We start from the raw sequence: 20,615 nt of genomic DNA, 5'->3' as shown, positions 1-20,615 counted from the left end.
TATGAACATTACCTTAGTTGATGTTGCATCAATTAATGATAATCTTGTTGTAGCTCTAATATAGTTTTTGCCTATTCAGTCATAGTATAGGATCCTTGAAAGCAGGAAGGGTATCTTCAATATCTTTGCTGTCATGCACTTCACCTAATATAGTGCTATACACAGTGCGTGATTTAGTAACTTTCTATCTGATGAAATAAAGAACGACTAAAAACTTTTATTTTTTGTTAAGCAATCCTTATACAATAGTTTAGAATACTAGTGGGGTCATTTAAGAATCTATATATTTTCCTGCTCTTAAAACTGAAGTCTGGTCTTATCCACATTCTCATTCTCTACTGTTTAAAAAAAACATTTAGTGTTAATGGACTTAAAATTTACACCAGACATCTAACAATAGTCAAGATACAGCAAGAATCATAGAGTTAGAAGGGATAAAATAGGACAGTGCACCAGCAAAAACCTCTTTTGTGGAGGTAAGATGTAATTACAGACAAAAGAAGTTCATTTCATTAGGTTTATATTTTATAGCTACTTAGGTATAGTTGTTTAACAATTTTCACTATTACCTGAAAAATAATGGTATTAAAAAAGTCTAAGTACACAACATACCTGAGTTCGTAAAATTTCATTTTTTGACAACTGCATATCCCCAGTCAATTCTTTCACAATGATGCCCAGTGGCTCTAGACGTTTGCTGAAGTAATTTGTCATTTCAGCTGCCAAGGCTTTCATTGGAGCAACATATACAATCTGTGCCAAGGAAAACACTACCTTGATAAATGAGCAAAACCTAGAAGGTCATTTGTTTCACAGCAGTCCATGTAAGTCACAATTTATTGTGAAATATAATTGTAGCCACTAGGAGTAAAAAATCTTAATAGTGATATCTGAAAAGTACTTCTCCTTCTTGGATAAGTGTGCAGCTATTTAAAGGACAATGAAATTTTTGTATATAGTCTCATCCCTCTGAAAATTGGTTTTGCTTCAAAGCTAAATGTATTTTCACAGCTTTTCACAGGGGTAATAGGATTTTCCTAACACAAACTGGGAATGCTTTCACAGTAATAGAGAAATTCAAGCAGCAATCTTTACATGACATCATGAATATATCCTTTTATTCTAGATTTCATGTAACATGAACAACTACAAATGATTTTAATTTTACAATTTAAAAAGTTATGGTCTAACCTGTTAATTTCCTACCTTAAATTCATTCTTTTTGATAACACCTTGTTGAAAATGTTGGCGAATTTCATGCAGAACTGTAAGCATTGCAATGTTGGTCTTTCCAGCCCCAGTAGGGGCACAAATCAGCATGTTCTCATTGGTGTTGTAGGCAGTCTCAAACACAATTGACTGGATTCTATTGAGTCTCCTCATTCCTTTAAAAGCCAGCTGCCCAATCTAGAGAGAGAGAGAGAGAGAGAGAGAGAGAGAGAGAGAGAGAGAGAGGGAGAGAGAGGGAGAGGGAGAGAGAGGGAGAGGGAGAGGGAGAGAGGGAGAGAGAAGGAGAGAGGGAGGGAGAGAGGGAGGGAGAGAGAAACAAGGAAAGAAATAAATGACTCATAATAAATGATAGTAATGTGAAGGACTCATACAAAATATTAAATGTAAACATTTACTTCCTTTGATTAAAAAATGATTAATTTCAATATGTCCTATATTTAAACCAAAGTATGTACATTTGAGAACTCACAACTACTGTATAATTCTAATGCATTTGGGAATTACATATTCACTGAATTTGAAAAATATGGTAATGACACTATACCTATATTCTTGTACACAATCTTAAGTACAAAACAAAAACAAAATGAAACAGGTATTTTTTTGAGTTGTGATGATATTCTAGTTTAGTTAGATTAAAGATGACTAACGAAAGTCCAAACAAGAAACTTCTTGGTTATATAAATCAATAGGAAATTCTGTTTTAATATGTTATGGATTTAAAAATACTTTTTTTAAACAGCAGCCATAAGAGTAGGAACAATAGCTGTAGATTACATTTATTCAGAACTTATACTGTGATATATATGTATTTGTGAGCATTTTGATACATTTACCCAATTCTCAAAACAATTTTATGGTATAGGTTCTTTTATTATGTGCCTTTAATAAAGAAGAAAATGAAGACAGAGTGGTTAAATAATTTTTCCTAAAGTCTCCCATATGAAAAGTCTTTAGAAATGAAAACTACAATGTCTGAAGGCAAACAAAAAACTGGATAGGATTAATGGCAGGAAACTGGAATGGCTATAGTAATATCACAAAAAATAAATTTCAAACCCAAGAATAATTACCAGGAATAAAGGCAGTCATTTCACAATGAAAAAGAGAACAATTAATTATAGTCATAAAGGCTAATATACCTAATAACAGATCTTCAAAATACAGCAAATGACTTCAGCATCCTTCCCAACAGCTGACAGGACAAGTAGGCATGAAAATCAACAAGGTTATCATGAACAGCACTATTAACCAATTTGACCTGACTGACAGGTCAGGTATTCATCTAACAATAGAATACAAAATCTTATCAAGTGTTCATAAAACATTAAAAAATACAGTATATTCTAGACCATAAAACATGTTTCAATAAAAGGAAAAGTAATAAAGATAAAACATGTCCTCTGATCACAATGGAATGAAATTAGAAACCTTTAACAGAAATATCCTTAGGACATATCCAAATATTTGAAATTAAATAACACACTTCCTAAATAACCCATGGATGAAAGAAGAAATCAAAAGGAATTTGGTAAGTATTGTTAACCGAAGGAAAAAGAAAGCTTGACATATCAGAATTTGTGGATGCTGCTAAAAGTAATACTTAGGGAGAAATATATAGCACTAACCACCTATATGAAAAAAGAATGGTTTTAAATGAACAACTACATCTTCCAGAATAAAAGAGAAAATTAAGACCGAACTAAGCAGAATAAAGGAAATAGTTAGGATCAAAGTGGATATCAAAGAAATGGAAAACAAAAAAAGCACATTCTTTGAGAAGATCAATAAAACTGATTAATCTAGATTCATCAGGGGAAAAAAGAGAAGACAGACATTACTTATGCCAAGAATGAGATTGATGGCATCACTACAGATGCTACAGATATTTTAAGAATGGGGAAATTTTAATAAATAACTTTATGCCACTACACTTGATAACACAGATGAAATGGACAACTTTCTTAAATGACACAGGTAACCAAAGTTCACTCAAGAATAAATGTACAACTTTAATAACCCTGTATCTATTAAATAAATTAACAGGCTGAGATTAAAATCCTTCCCAAAAAGAAAACTCCTGGCCCAGTTAGCATCATTGATAAATTCTACCTAACATTTAAGGAGGAAATAATACCAATTCTACATGTGGTTTTAGACTATTCAGAATAACTGCAAAGGAGAAAATACTTCCCAAATCATTCTATGTGACAAACATTTTCCCGATATCAAAATAAGACAAAAAAAAAAAAATTACAGAACAATACTCTTCATGAACACAGAGAGAAAATATAAACAAAACTTACATAATTCTACAACATAATAATAATATTACCAAGTGGAGATTATCACAAAAATGCAGGGATAGTTTAACACTGAAAACTCAGTTTGATTCACCATAGAAATAAGCTATAACAGAAAAACCACATGATCATTTCAATAAATGAAGGGGAAAAATCTGACAAAATCCCATATTCATTCCTGATTAAAAACAAGTCAAATCAAATCAAGACAAAACACTTTCAGCAAACTAGAAATAGAAGGGAATTCTTCAATCTGATAAAGGGGATATACAAAAATGCTACAGTTCATACTATTCTTAATGGTGAAACACTAAATGCTTTCCCCTAAAATTAGGAACACAACAGGGATGTTGCACTCAGCAGTTAATATTATACTGGAGGTTCTGGTCAGTGCAATCCAGCATTTTTTTTTTTTTTTAGAAATAAAGGCATTTACACAGGAAAGAAGAAAAACTGTCTTCATTTAGAGATGACATGACTTTCTATGCAAAAAATATCTGATGGAATCTACAAAATATCATCTAACACTATATGTGATTTAAGAAGTTTGTGGGATATAAGTTCAACATTTTTTTAAAAAGTTATATTTCTATATACTAGCAGTGAAAATCTGAAAGTAAGGAAAAATTTAAAAATCAATTACAATAGTATCAAAATTATGAAAATCTTAAGGGATGAGAAACACATATATTGAAAACTACATAATTTTGCTAAGAGAAATAAAAGAAAATCCTTTAAAAGATGCCAATTCTTCCCAAGTTTATCTATAAATCCAGTGCAATTCCAATCAACATCTCAACTGATTTCAACTGGTTTCAAGGATTATTAAAAAAACTAGAGAAATCAAGTCAGCATTATATTAGCATAAAGATAAATAGATCAAGAAACAAAACAAGGAATCCACAAATAAACCCTCATATATACCAACAACGGATATTTGACAAAGGCTCAAAGGCAATACAGATGATGAAGGATAGTATTATTCAATAAATGATGCTGGAACAAATGGATATGTATATATAAAAAACAAACAAAAAAAAAAACAACAACAAAAAAAAACAAAAAAACCCCCCTTGAATCCATACCTCCCACCATACAAAAATTAATTTAAAAGTAGATCATAGATCTAAATGTAAAACTTAAAACTATGAAACTTGTGGAAAAAAATGGAAGAGAACATTTTTGTGGTCTTGAGTTTGACCAAAATGTCTTAAATATACCATAATCTGTAAACAAAGAATTGATAAACTGAACTTAAGCCAAATGAAAAACCTGTAATCTTCAAAATATTGTTAAGAAAATGAAAGAAGACAGCATGGAATAAAATCTTTGCAAAGTATACATCTGACGAAAGACTTATGTCCAGGATATATAAGGGATTCTCAGAACACAACAATAAGAAATCAAACAATCCAATTTTTTAAATGGGCACAATTAAACAGTCAATTCACCAAAGAAAGTATCTGGATGGCACTCAAAAAGATGCTCAATATTATTAGTCATTAGGGAAATGAAAGTTAAAATCACAGTGAGATAACACTACACATCTATTAAAATAGCTACAATTTTAAGAAGTGCCCACTGCAAGTGTTGATGAGGATGTGGAGGAACTGATACTCATAATTCTGCTGGTAGGTATCTAAAATAGTACAAAGACTTTGCAAACAATTTGACAATTTTTTAAAAGTCAAACATATAATTAAACATATGATCAGGCCATATCACTTCCAGGTTCTACTAAGAGAAAAAAAAAAAACATATGTACATACAAAAACTTGTACTTATACGCAATGGTCATAGAAGCTTTATTTGAATAGCCTAAATCCAGAAACAACTCAAATCTCCATCAACAGATGAATGAAGATAATGTGGCATATTTATACAGTGGGATACTACCCAACAATAAAATGGAAAAAATTACTGAGATGTAACAAAATAAATGAATCTCAAAATGACTGTTGAATGAAAGAAGCCAGGCAAAAAAAGAATATACACCGCATGGTTACATTTATATAAACATCTAGAAAATCTAATCTAATCTATAGTGACAGCAGATTAGTTGAGGCTGTGCCTCATCCTAAATGTGTAATTTAATCATATCAGATAATCTCAGACCCTCAGTTTCCCTACTTTTGCAAAGGAGATTAATATTTACTGCATGAAGTAGTTCTGAATATGAACGTGTTGGTATAATAAGCACCTGCACAAGGGATTTCTTGTATTTCAATGATACATAAATTATATACACAAATATCTTAAAAGTTTAAAGCAGAAGAAAAGTGTGGTTTTATCAAAACTCTACTCAAATTTAGAATTGTGTACTAATAATTTTCATTATTTTATTTATACTTCACATACTAATGTCTAATTAAATGGCTCTAACAACCACTGCTTCCAAATATTTGCTATTCTTCTAACTTAAAAGAAACATGTATTGATTTTATATATTAATGATGCATAAAGCTAAAACTGCAATTAAGCAGCATGTTAGTATTTGCTTTTAAACAGAAAACTGAGTGTCTCATGGCTCATTTATGATAAGGCTTTATGTTCAGTATTCTCCCTTTTAATTAACAAATAAGCAGTATTCTCCCTTTTAATTAGTAGAAGCATTTTCAAAACATATCATAATCAGCAGATCAAAAAATATTTTAAATATTACAAGCTTTGGGTCACCTGGGTGGCTCAGTCAGTTAAATGTCAGACTCTTGGCTTTGGCTCAGGTCATGATCTCATGGTTTGTGAGTTCGAGCCCCTGCACTGACAGTGCAGAGCATACTTGGGATCCTCTCTCTCCCCCCCTCTCTCTGAACCCTCTCTCCCCAACCCCAGTCCACTCTCCCTCATAAATAAACTTAAAAAAATATATTATAAGTCTTACCCTAAATCCACTTGTCTACATATTTTGGATTCATCAGACTACTAATCATTCAGGAAATGACATGACTCATTTATGCAATTCTTGGAAAATATATATGTTTCAAATATCCCTTATAAAACACTGACTACACAGGCTGCTGTCAACTACACACTTTACTCTAAAACATAATCTGGATAATACTATTTACCTGGGAGAACAAAAATGTACACTAAGTATACTACATTAACTGTTTATAATAATCGAATAAGGTACCTACATTGCCAGTCAATTAAAATGCATTAACTAGGTATTTAAGATGAAGCCAGGACCATGCTGCCCTCTCTAAGCTAGTGTATCATAAGATTATGCTTAAGATTATTCTAACAGTAAAGATTACAATTTCAGCATATATTTAGGAAAACTCATATAGATACCAAAGACACACACTATATAATTTTCATAGATTAAGTTTCATCTGGCTCTTGATAGCATGTGGCTTGGGCTTAACATTTCAGAATAGAGTCGACTGCCACTCAGTACTCTCTGTGCGAGCTTCATTTGCCGAATCCCACCCCTCAAATACACCTCACAAACCATGTTCCACAGCACAAGCCACTTACAAGTCACGGGGCTAAAAATAAAACAGTTTATATGAATAGCTTTGAATAGGAATTTAGTATTTTTGGGTACTCATTAGGTAATTAGATAATTTTAGATAATTAGGTTTTTTAATTTAAAAGGTCTTTACTCACTGCTTGTACGTGTATAAAACCCTTTTCAGTAATCATTCTAAAATAAAAGATTTTAGGCCTTCATAACAGGATATATTAAACAAAATTTCACCTTTCATTCATAGCTGGGGTCATCATGTGCTCATCTGGCAAATATTTATTGTGCTACAAACTGTTTAAGTGGTCAAAAAGGTAGTAACACAATTTGTAACAAAGGTAGGAAACAGAAAATACACATTCACTAATGAATAGATTATTTCAAACACTGATATGAATTAATTTTTAATAGATGGTATATATGTGAACCAGACTAATTGGCACTTTGGACAAATCTGCCATGATGAAGTTTCTGTGACCTGAAACCTTCCTAAGAATAGCCCCTTCCCCTCCCACATTCTTTTATTTAACCACATCCTTAAGTACACAATTAGGACATAACATCCTCAAAGTGCTCTGGAGATAAGACTATGAATACACACTTATTCTTAAACATTCTCCTCTTGGATGATCTCCCAGCATGTACTCGCAGTCTCTAGGGCTACAAAAGCAAGTCTTAAAAGATATGGGGTTAGGGGTCTATTTCTCTTGCAACCACCTAAGACACAGTTCTATCTGTAAGCCCCCTTAATAAACCATTTTTTGTCAAGCTGGACTTGTTGGGCCTTTTCATCAGCCTTTTTCTTTGGCTCCTACAGCCTTTGGAGGTAGTTTTGCATATACTTACCTTTCAGGGAACAGGGTAATACAGAGGAAGAGGGTGTTAACAGGAAAGGGAAATAGGAGTCATGGGGAAATTATAGGTCATGGTAACGAGTTATGAATTTTTATTCTTAATACAAGAGAAAGTCTTTTCATGATCTTAAGTGGAGGAATGACAACTATACTTTTTAAAGGTCTACTTAGCCACCATGAGAAGAACAGATTGGGACACGGGAAACGACGACGCTAGTAGTTAAGGTGAGGAATGATGCTGATTTATATTATGAGTGGAAACTGAGGTAGGATACAGACTATATTTCTAAGGTGCAGCTAATAGGATTCAATAATGATTTAAGTGTGAGAGACTGGGTAAAAAAAAAAAAAAGAGTAGATGGATGGCAGTTCTATTGATGATATAAGAAAGATTCAGAGGACAGACTGAGAGAGGAAAAAGAAAAAAACACTACATTTGAAGAACTCATTATATGTCCAAGAAGAAATTTCAAACAGGCATTGCATCTGACTTTGGAGGTCAATAGAAAGGTCAAGATTTTTTTAAAAACTCATTTTCAGAGAGTTATGGTGACTTTCTCAAGGTTATATATTAGTAGCAGACCTAAAATAAAATTTCACACTATACTTCAATAACAAACATTTAAAAAGGAAATATAATGCAAACCATATAAATTTTAATTTTCTAGCAGAAACATTAGAAAGTTTTTAAAAATTAAAATTTTATAAAAATTTTATATAACCCAATGTATCTAAAATATTACCTTTTTAATCCATAATAAAAATTATTTTTTTACATAAGAAGGTTGAGAAATAAGTGTATTTTACACTTAGAGCACATCTCAATCCAGACTAGCCATATTTCTCTTTTATTATTTAAATTTTTTTAATTGAAGTATAGTTCACATATTATATTACTTCCAGGTGTACAACATACTGATTGCATAATTCTATACATTACAACATGCTTACCATGATAAGTGTAGTCACTATCTGTCACGACACAAAACTGTTATAATCTACTAACTATGTTCCCTGTGTTATACTTTTTATCCCTCTGACTTATTTATTTTATAACTGGCAGTATGTACATCTTAATCCCTTTCACTTATTTTGCCCATTCTCTTACCTCTACCTCCCTCTGGACTGCTCAACAGCACATGTAGCTAGTAGCTACTGTTTTAAAAAGTGCAGCTCTAGAAAGCACCCAGCTAACTTACATAATGTTTTAAATTTGATAAATATATTGTCATAACATAGCTGACCGCATTGTGGGGAAAGCTCTTAGGGCAGCATCCAAAATCCTTATTAACATGGTCTCAATAATCTGAGGGTCATGCAATGCAGATAAACTATATTATAAACTGTCAATCATTGAGGATGCTTTAGGGGACAGAAAGAACATTAATTTTATCTGACCTCTTATTCTTTTTTAAAAAAAAAATTTAACATTTATTCATTTTTGAGAGACAGAGAAAGACGGAGTGCCAGTGGGTGAGGGGCAGAGAGGGTGAGACACAGAATCTGAAGCAAGCTTCAGGCTCTGAGCTGGCCTCACAGAGCCTGACGTGGGGCTTGAACCCACAAACTGCAAGATCATGACCTGAGCCAAAGTCAGACATTTAACCGACTGAGCCACCTAGGCACCCCTCTGACCTCTTATTCTTAATAAAGTCATCCTTAGTAACCAAGGGAAAAAATAACAAGTAATCATTTGTTGAATGTGTTAAAGAATGGAATTAATATTCTTTTTCCAACACTGCCCAAATAATTAATACTTCTTTCTATATTCCAACACAAAGTCTAAAACAGTTAGACTAACTAAAACAGTTAGGTCTAGTTATCCACCATATATGAAACTGGGCCAGATGAAGTCTCCTTATTCACCTTTACTGAGGAGTGACAAATACTTTACCTGATCAAACAAAAATTACTTACAGTCTCTAAAGTGCTAAATGATTAATATAAGGAGTTATTTCCCTTTAGAATATGAGAGCACTGAGGGTTGGGAATTATGTTTTTCATCTTTGTCTTCCTAATGCCTAGTACTAGGCACAAAGGAAATACTCAATGATGTTTTTTTCTATACATACTTCAGCTGAGTCATTCTAATTAAACCAATTATTATCTGTGAGCTGCATCACTGATGAATTTCATAAATAAAGTAATATTTAAGACACTCCACGTTAAGCACAATGACTAACTCCAGAACAGGAGCTGGGTATATGTTATTCTGCTAACATCATTTAAGTTTGATGTTTTCTATCAGATATCATAAATACATTAACATTAATAAATGTGCACCCACCTCCATAAATTTCTTCAAGTTAAACTAACTGAACAAGAATGCTAGGTAAATAAATAAGCACAAAGATGTTTGCAAAAACATCTTTTTTTTTGCATTTTTTTTACATAAAAACAAAAACAAAAACATTGAATTCCACAAATAGTGGAGTGGTATAAGTAATTCATATTATATTCTTCATGAATTATAGCAGTTAAATAGAAAACATACTGAGGAAGGATATACACATAGGAAAACGTATCCAAAAGTGAAAAACAAAAAACAAAACACCATGCCACAGAACAGTAACATAACTATTTGTTGATTTAAAGAAAACATCATGGAAAGATATACAACAAACTGTTTCACTGGAATTGGGATTAGAAAGGAACTTTTGCTTTCTGTTTTATAAATATAAACATTACATTTTAGATATTACTGTTTTAGAGTGAACAGATTTTATAATCAGCTCCACAAACATGCTTTTATTAGGATAAAAATATTTATCTTACCAATAAACATATAAAAGAGGAAGATCTACTTTATACTTCTTAAAGTATTAAAAATAACATAATATGGGGTGCCTGGGTGGCTCAGTCGGTTGAGTATCTGACTTTGGCTCGGGTCATGATCTCACAGCTCATGGGTTCGAGCCCCGTGTTGGACTCTATGCTGATGGCTCTGAGCCTGGAGCCTGCCTCGAATTCTGTGTCTCCAACTTGCACTCTCTCTCTCTCTCTCTCTCTCAAAACTTGAATAACATTTAAAAAATTTTTTTAAATTATAAAAATAACATAATTTGTGTCTTTACAGATACAAATATGTAATGTTTTTGTGTTAATACATAATAACTGATCACCCTTTTCCATTATCTCACACAGAAGCCAACATCTTTACCAAACACCTAATTTCCAATTTGTACTCCCACTTGAAAATGCACTGAAAAATTAGTGAATTCTGCTAATTAAGAGAAAAGAAAATAGTCCATGGACAGTTTCTCTTTACTAAAGAGTCATGCATTTTAATGGTTCATGGTAATAATTCATTGTGAACCAGACAGCTGGGTAGAGGAAATTAAATCTTAGCAACAAAAGGCCTCAGGAGACTAATCTACTATTAAATCTTTGAAGGAAGTAAGATTGTAAGATTTTGTAAAAATCAAGTTAGGTATTTTATAAAATGAAATGTATCCAAATTTTATTACATGTGACAAGAAGCCATAAGAAATCATAATGCATAATTCATAACCCTTTCATATTATTTAACTGAATGTATTTACACTATTCTAATAGTATCTGGAAATATTTAATATGCCCCTAAGGAGCAATTCCTAAAAATTTTCACACTGAAAATACTCCATCTAAGAAGCATAATGAAAAAATAAAAAAGAAACACCACTAAATAAATGAGACTTCTAAATATACTCTACTACATGACAACAAAATGATAAATAAGAAGCTATTAAGGTCCTAAAGAGAAAAAAAAAAAAGAGAATAACAAACAATAGCAATACCACATTTAATGAGAACTTAAGGTATAATGGGAGTCAGAGAGGAACACTAATCTCTTTTTGGAAGGTGAGGGTACCTTCCTTGTTCCTAAGTTGCAGCTAAGGTTTGAATGCTAAGGAAAACTGAAGAAAAAGTTCTTGAGAGGGAATTTTAAAAGATAAACAAAACTTTGTCTGCAGATAACAAACTCCACTGATAAACCCTTGAGATTGCACATCTGGATTTCTACTAGTGCACTCTTAACAACAACTTAGCAAGTCAGATGTCACTCAGAAGTGACACCCAAATGCTGTGCCAACAATATACAAGAGGATAGTAATAGTCATGGTTTAAGCTCAATTAGGGGTTTGATTTGGGTAGACGGAACTACCATAATAAGACAGGGCTGCTTTCAAAAAACCAGTATAATAATTACACAAACTTCAGAGGCTTAACGCAGAGGTAAAATTGAAGGTTAAGAGTCTGGTATTTTCTATTTAGTTAATATATTATTTTCACAAGGGAGATGAACTCCTACTGACATGTAGCCAAGTATACTTCCAGGATGTCACTATAAGTGTCACGGCTTAAAAATGTTAAGACACCATTATTTATTTGGTATTACAAACAGTCTTTTTGGTCCAAATTGTGGGACCTGCCTTCTGACAAACAGCTGCACTTCTAATCATGGCAATAAAATAGAAGCACAACAGTCTCTGTCAAATTCTGTTGAATCCTACAAAGAAAATGTCATTTTCAGCTTCTTGGCTGATATTTATGGTAATAACTGGTTTCAGCTCTGACTTTAACCTTTAAGGTACTTTCACTAGCTTACTTTGAATATTCAGAAAAAATAAAGTATTTTGGCACTTAGATGGTCAAGCTCATAAAATGTAATAGATATTAAAATATGGGTAATTCTTAATTTAAATTTTCTTATAGTATACATGACTTTAAACTTTCCACAAAACTAATTAAATAAAGCAAGGATATCACTTTAAATATACATCTCCTTAAACAAGAAAATTTCATCAACAGAATCCTCAGATGAATTGTTCTAAGCAATAAGAGACTATTTCCACTTGCATTTAAACTCACAATATCGGAATAACAGTATGATTTTAAGTCAAGAATTCATTTAAGTAATAACTTAGCAAAATAATGTATTATATAAATAAAAGTATTAATGACTTAAAGTGGTCAGTTCAACATACAAGTGTGTGTGTGTGTGTGTGTGTGTGTGTGTGTGCATGTGTATTCCAATGCTTAAGAACATACTTGGTATTGACTTCCTAAAGATCACAAATTTTAAAATATCTATTTAAATTGGTACCTTTTAAAATGTCTAATATTTTAAATACACAATGTAACATCATGAACTCTCTCCTATAAAATGAAAGATCTGAGAATTACTGATATAATGGGGAAACGAGTAGTAAAGTGGACTTATAAATGATTTCCTTAAACTGAAATTTACTGCTTGTTCCCCCACATGAGATCTGAAGCTCACATAGAAGGGTTTCAAATACACTCAAACCACTGAAAGAGTAGGAAAAGTGTCGGGTCAAAGACTGCCGGATAGGAACTCAGCCGAGGGTGTGCTGAGGAGGCCAGTGCTTTGAGAGAGGATCCTCATTACTTGGGGTAGGGAGTGTACATGCTTTTAAAAATGACAGATTTCTAGACTCAACCCTTGAGGTTTTCACTCATTTATCTAGGGTGGGAATAGTAATTTGTACATTTCTTTATAGCATCCCAAGTGATTATCAAAGCCCAAGAATGAGGACTGTTACTCTAACTTTCTCTACCCACTCCCAACACAGTGACTATGTTTTCTTAGTCATCTGTTTTTTGTTGTTGTTGTTTGCCTTTTATTTTAATGTTTATTTATTTTTGAGAGAGAGAGAGAGAGGGAGATTGAGAGAAAACATGAGCCTGGGAGGGCAGACAGTGAGGGAGATACAGAATCCAAAGTAGGCTCCAGGCTCTGAGCTATCATGCACAGAGCCCGACGTGGGGATCGAATCCATGAACCGTGAGATCATGACCTGAGCCGAAGTTGGGTGTTTAATTGACTGAGCCACCCAGGTGCCCTGGTCGTCTGTTGTTGTTGTTGTTGTTTAATAATTTAACACAACCTACTCTGGAAAGAACAAAGTGCATTTTACTCAGAAAAACTTGTTTAAAACATGTATCAAGTTAGAAGGCATACATTTAGTAAGGGGTCCCTAAAAGACAAATGTTTTGCTTCAACCTCTTGTATAGTATGTAAAAATTTGAAAGGAAAAGCAAAACATTTCAAGGAAGAAATCATAAAAATTATGTAATAAAACATGATATTATATAGATTGCTTAAGAATACATTGAGACGTCTTTATATAATGATTTCCCCCGATATATTTAAAATTACTCCAACATATAATTATTATTCTCATGAAGTTGATCAACAATGTAACAGCTTGTTGAGGATGTAAAAAGGTAAAATAGCCTATGTTTAGTCACTGTCATACTTGCACCACTGGATGAAATTTAAACTTGCCCTCTCTAAACTTGCTTTCAGGGTTATAAGAGGGAGTTACGCTTAAAAAATGAAATATAAGATACCTAATGAAATGCACAGTATTAACTAAAGAAATGAGTCATTTTACTTTATCTTTATTAATTTAGAACTATTTTCTATATTCCTTCAATATTCATCTTTGAGTAATTTTGAAAAGTTATTTATACCAAAATAATTCCAACCTTATCAATATATCTTAACAGAAAGACTCAAAGTGTACCCAGTTAGATAAAACAGCAAAAAGCTCAGTTATCAATGTGATAACAGTTTACATAATTATTACTCAGGCTAGGAATTTACTGATAATTTAAATTGTATCACAGACACCACTACACATTTTCTGTGTGTCGACTTACATAATCTTTAAAATAAATAGTCTGATGAGAAAAACTGAAATTTGGAGGTGCTATGTAACTCGATCCACATGACAAAATGTGCCAACGGTGAAAGGTGAAATTTAACCTCAGTTCTACTTACCTAACTGGATAAAGTCCCTTTAAAGGCAGGATCATAATTCTAAACTGCTTTGTGCCTATCATACCTCCCAAGCATAATGCCTTGTATCAATCAGGAGCTAAAGAAATAATTATTGATGAATGATAACCAATCCATGCATATTTCCAGAGAAAAATAATAAAAATCTATAAATAGCAACAATCATGCCAAACATTTCTGTTTATCATAAGAGGTCTGTGTAAACACAATGCATAGATATATTGGAAGATATGGACTAAGTCTATTTCTAAAGTAATTTGAAATTCTCACATTACAAGTTGAAGTCATCTACTTTTCAGACTTCTGAATTCATTTGAGTTCTAAAATTATCATCATGGGAAAGCACAATATGCTTGAGGCTTTTAATCTCTCTTCTAATTTCTTGCCATAAAATCAATAAAGTGTAGGTCATAAAGAAAGTTCTGTTGTTAGATTTCTCCTAGCTAGAGGTGCAGATGTTAGTTATAACTCTTTCTAGTTTAGTAGGTTTTTTTTTAAGTAGCTGATGCTCTGCACCTAGTTAGCTGTTTGCAAGTATTCCCAGAAGACTTTATCATACTACAATCCTGAAGAAGTTCAGGGCATACAGATAAAATTAATTCTTTATAAGGAAAAATATAGACATAATTTCCCTTCAAATGAGACCTAGCTGTTTCATATATTTGAACGATAGTACACTTTCAAAACAACTAAACCTTACTTTTTAAGCAAATAATTTAAATACTTGCTGGGAGTCACAAATAAATAAAAGCATTTTATTTATAACTTTATAAGAAAGCTATCCAATAGAGCAAACTTTTACATAATGAACCTTTACTAACCTCCAAAACAAGAAAATATAGTATATCAAAAGCATGCTTTTCACACATAGCAGTCTGAACACAACAAAATCCCTAATTACTTTTAAGAGTAAGCTGAGAAATTTTTAACTTTTTCCTTACAGTTTCCATAGTAATACTTCACACAATAATTGTAAAATAGTGGCCCTCCTGACAGTGACCAAGTTTTTATAACAGAAATACCATTTTAAAGTTCTATGGAAAAAGTAATATGGACAAGACATAATCTCTAATATTTCATACCAGATCCACACAAAGTTTTCATTACAAAATCAAGAAATGCTTCTTCCTCTGTATAACCCACACCAGCTCTCTTACAAAAAACAATGCTAAATTCATTGTCAATGTTCAGATAAGGCTCAATTCCTCCAGATCACAGTAGTCAAGGAACAACTCAAGTCTCCTTTTCTTCAAGAAATTGTCAAAAGAGCTACAGCCTGCATTAATCCCTTTGCCATCTATATAAAATGGATTAAATTTGCATCACTGACTTTGTGCTTACTGCATTCCACAGTATATTGTTTGTAAATATTCAGCACAGATGTCTTATGTCCCCAGCTATAGTGCAAGTTCCTGGAGAGGGGGGAAATACTCTGTATTTCTTTCTTCATTTTTAACAATGTCTGTCAAGTCACAGGTGTATGAAAAATGTAAAGGGAAGGGGCAGAGAGACAGGGAGAGAACCCCAAGCTGACAGCACAGAGCCCCACGCAGAGCTCGATCCTACAAACCATGAGGTCATGCTTAAAAGAAGCCAGAGAGAAAACTTACTTCAAAAACAAACACACAAAAACAAAAAAACACCTAAATAAGATTGATTGCAGATGTCTCAAAAAAAAAAAAAAAAAAAAAAAGATCAATGGAACAGAATAGAGAACCCAGAAAAGGACCCACAAACGTATAGCCAACTAATCTTTGACAAAGCAGGAAAGAATATCCAATGGAATAAAGATAGTCTCTTTAGCAAGTGGTGCTGGGAAAACTGGACAGCGACATGTAGAAGAATGAACGTGGACCACTTTCTTACACCATACATAAAAATAAACTCAAAATGGATGAAAGACCTAAATGTAAGACAGGAAGCCATCAAAATCCTAGAGGAGAAAGCAGGCAAAAACCTCTTTGATCTTGGCCGCAGCAACTTCTTACGCAACATGTCTCCAGGGGCAAGGGAAACAAAGGCAAAAATTAACTACTGGGACCTCATCAAAATAAAAAGCTTCTGCACAACAAAGCAAACAATCAGCAAAGTAAAAGGCAACTGATGGAATGGGAGAAGGTATTTGCAAACAACATATCAAAGGTTAGTATCCAAAATCTATAAAGAACTGATCAAACTCAACACCCAAAAAACAAATAATCCAGTGAAGAAATGGGCAAAAGACATGAATAGACACTTCTCCAAAGAAGACACCCAGATGGCCAACCGACACATGAAAAAATGCTCAACATCACTCATCATCACTCATCATCAGGGAAATACAAATCAAAACCACAATGAGATACCACCTTAAACCTGTCAGAATGGCTAACATTAACAACTCAGGCAACAACAGATGTTGGTGACGATGTGGAGAAAGAGGATCTCTTTTGCATTGTTGGTGGCAATGCAAGCTGGTGCAGCCACTCTGGACAACAGTATGGAGGTTCCTCAAAAAGCTAAATATAGAACTACCTTACAACCCAGCAATTGCACTACTAGGCATTTATCCACGAAATACCGGCGTGCAACCCCATGTTTATAGCAGCACTATCAACAATAGCCAAAGTATGGAAAAAGCTCACATGTCCAATGATGGATGAATGAATAAAGAAGATGTGGTATATATATACAATGGAGTATTACTCAGCCATCAAAAAGAATGAAATCTTGCCATGTGCAACTATGTGGATGAAACTGGAGGATATTATGCGAAGTGAAATTAGTCAGAGAAAGTAAAAAATCATAGGACTTCACTCATATGAGGACCTTAAGAGACACAACAGATGAACATAAGAGAAGGGAAACAAAAATAATATAAAAACAGGGAGAGGGACAAAACAGAAGAGACTTATAAATATGGAGAACAAACTGAGGGTTGCTGGAGGGGTTGTGGGAAGGGGGATGGGCAAAATGGGTAAGGGGCACTAAGGAATGTATTTCTGAAATCATTGTTGCACTATATGCTAATTTGGATGTAAACTTAAAAAAATAAAAAATAAAATTAAAAAAATAAAAATAAATATCTGGTAGAATTCTCCCTGGGGGGGGGGGGAGAGGGGGGGAAAGAAAAGCAGATGATATAATAACATCTTTCATGTTTTAAGATATGATGTGGTAGAATAATATCTTTAGTGTGCTATGAGAAAATAGCTGTGGACTTAGAATTCTATTACCAGCAAAAATATCTTTCAAGAACACAGATAAAATAAATGCATTTTCGATTAACAAAAATTAAGAGATTTTGCCATTTCAGGCATGGAAAAGTCACAGAACATGAACACACTGATGGAATTAAGAAACAGCAAAATATATAGGTAAATCCAAATAATTACTGACTGCAATTACAATAGCAGTAATAACAATATCTGGTATAAAACTAAAACAAGATAGAACTAAAATATGTGACAACAATATCAAAGAAGCTTAGGAAGGGAGTGATTACAAATTAAAAGTTTTTAATAATCCTATTTTGTAATATTTTTAGATCTATTCAATGCTTAGAAAATACTTAAAAAAAAAAAAAAAAAAAGGAACCAAGGTTCCAGGTATCAAACCCCAGAGGGTCTTAGATGGCTCTTTCTATTGGGGTCTCTAAATCTTGGCATCATTGACATTTTTGTAAATGTCCCCAAGACTGTCATGTGCACTGTGGAATGTTCAGCAGTATCCTGGCTTCTATTTACTAGATGCCAGTACCCTCTTAGTCGTGACAACCAAAAATGTCTCCAGATATTGCTAAATGTCTTTTAGGAAGGATGGTGGGGAGCTGAGGGGTGTCCAGTGCAAACCACTATTATAAGTAAGGAATGGGAAAAGAAGGGGTGGAATCAACTCCTTTTTCTTTTCTCATTTTACTTAAGACCTACTTCAGAGTACAGATCTCACTTTTCTAATAATTTATAACTGAAAACAGGACTTTTTCCTTCCTTTGATAACAACTTGGAATGCAATAAACTTTTGGCCTCTTCCAGAGAGAAAGGGGGAACATACCTTCTAACTTGCTATAATTCTTAATTTCCAGATTTATCTGCTGCTTTTGTTTCAAAAAGAAAAATAAAATCCATAGATAAACACTGAAGGTTCTGTTAAAACACAGGGATTTCATGAGCTTTGATGGAATAAAGCTTCACGGCCTACTTCATTCCCTTAAAGCTGAATTTCTCCATTTGGGAGATATTTTTATTGTAAAATATATATATAATCAGAAAGAGAGAATTGATAATTCCAGAAATCTCCAAAGAGCACAAGCGTATGAGAAAAGTGCCCAAGGTAGGGGAAAGAACCACTTAAATGGACTGGAGGAAGCAAACTCAAACTTCACCCCATAGGGTCTAGAACAGCTCCTGTTTTTACCAACCATAGTGGAAAACCTCTTATTTAACTGGGAATTATGTTCTCTGCTCAGAAGAGCTATGTCTTATTAGTGGGGCAAAACTAGCCTTTAAATGTTGCTTTGGCCCACCTAAGAAATTTTAGAAGACCTGAAAAGATCAAACTGATCTAAAGTAACTTAGTTATATCCCAAGAAAAAACTCAAGACTATAAGAATACAAAAATATCTGGTACTCAACAAGGTAAAATCATTATGTTTGGTATTCATAAAAAAAAAAAAAAATGACCATGCATGCCAAAAAGCAGAAAAACACATTATGATAAAAAAAAATTGATCAACTAAAACAAATCAAGAAATAATACAAATGACAGACTCTTCAAGGAACTAGAGCAAAGGTCAGCAAATTAACAGCTTGTGTGTCAAATCTGGCCAGACATCTGTTGTTTGCTTGTTTTATTTTGGTTTGGTTTTTATAGACTATAAGAATGGTCATTACATTCTGAAAAGGTATTTTAATAAAAAAGAAAACAATAATGAGTATTGAACAGACACCTTGTATGGTCCAAAAGTCTAAAATAATTACTATCCTTACAGAAAGTTTGCTGACCCCTACAGAAATGATTGTGCAAGTGGAAGCACAGAAGATAAAACAACAACAACAACAACAACAACAACAAACTCATTAGAGATAAAACTGTACATGCTACATGAAAAATACACTGAATGCAATGAACAGTATTTTAGACACTGCAGAAAAAAAGACCGAATTTTAAGACAAGGCAATAGAAATCACCCAAAATGAAACCTGAAGATAGAAAAATTTCAAAAAATAAATAAATAAAACAAAGCAAAAGTTAATAGAACATCAGTAAGCTGTGTGACTGTTTCAGGAACCCTAATTTATCTGTGTAAGACTTCCTGAAAGGGAAGAAGGGGTAAAAAAATTAAAAAATAATGGTTAGAAATTTCCCACATGATGAAGACCAGAAACCCACAGATCCAAGATGCTTAACCAATGCTTCAACAAAACACTGGAAGAAAACCACATTGAGGCAGTGGTAGGCAGAATCCTAAACTGGCTCTCAAGATTTCCTCCTCAATCTCTGCCACCACTCCACAGCATAACTCCCTGCATAAATCCCAGAACTATGAATATGATGGACGTTATTTCCATGATTCCATTATGCTATATGAAACAGCTGACCTTTAGTAAGGAAGATTATCTGGGTGAATCTGACCTAATCACACAAATCTTTTAAAGTCGGAGTTTTTTCACTGCCACATGAAGTCAAGGATTTAGAGCACATGGGAAATTGATACTCCCTTGTTGGCTGTGAAGCTGGAGTGAGCCATATGCCAGAGAAGGTGAGTAGTCTTTAGGAGCTAAGAACAACACACAGAAAAGAATCAGGAACCTCAGTTCTACAACCCCTACAAAGTGGATATGGCCAACAATCTGAATGACCTTGTAAGGGAATCCTTCCCCTTCAGCCTGGCCAACACAATAGTTTCACCCTTATAAAACCAGGAACAGAGATCCCAGTCAAGCCTACCCAAATCAGACTTTCAGAACTCT

General features: G+C 33.3%; 1 protein-coding gene across 3 annotated transcripts in view; it reads right to left on the bottom strand.

Annotated features, from left to right (window-relative positions):
• ASCC3 (activating signal cointegrator 1 complex subunit 3) overlaps positions 1-20,615 on the bottom strand; it is a 359,800-nt gene that overhangs the window by 259,987 nt on the left and 79,198 nt on the right. For all 3 annotated transcript variants that reach the window (XM_019442967.2, XM_019442970.2, XM_053904622.1), the window contains exons 9-10: positions 1,207-1,407; positions 613-753 (exon numbers count right to left, since the gene is read on the bottom strand). In XM_019442967.2, the coding sequence (XP_019298512.2) occupies positions 613-753; positions 1,207-1,407 (342 nt within the window). The remainder of the gene's footprint in view (positions 1-612; positions 754-1,206; positions 1,408-20,615) is intronic.

The sequence above is a fragment of the Panthera pardus genome, unplaced genomic scaffold (genome assembly GCF_024362965.1).
Source record: "Panthera pardus isolate Hobbes unplaced genomic scaffold, ASM2436296v1 HiC_scaffold_17, whole genome shotgun sequence".
Taxonomy (NCBI): Eukaryota; Metazoa; Chordata; class Mammalia; order Carnivora; family Felidae; genus Panthera; species Panthera pardus.
Note: the sequence above shows the minus strand (reverse complement) of the source record. Positions and strands in the feature narration are given on the sequence as shown.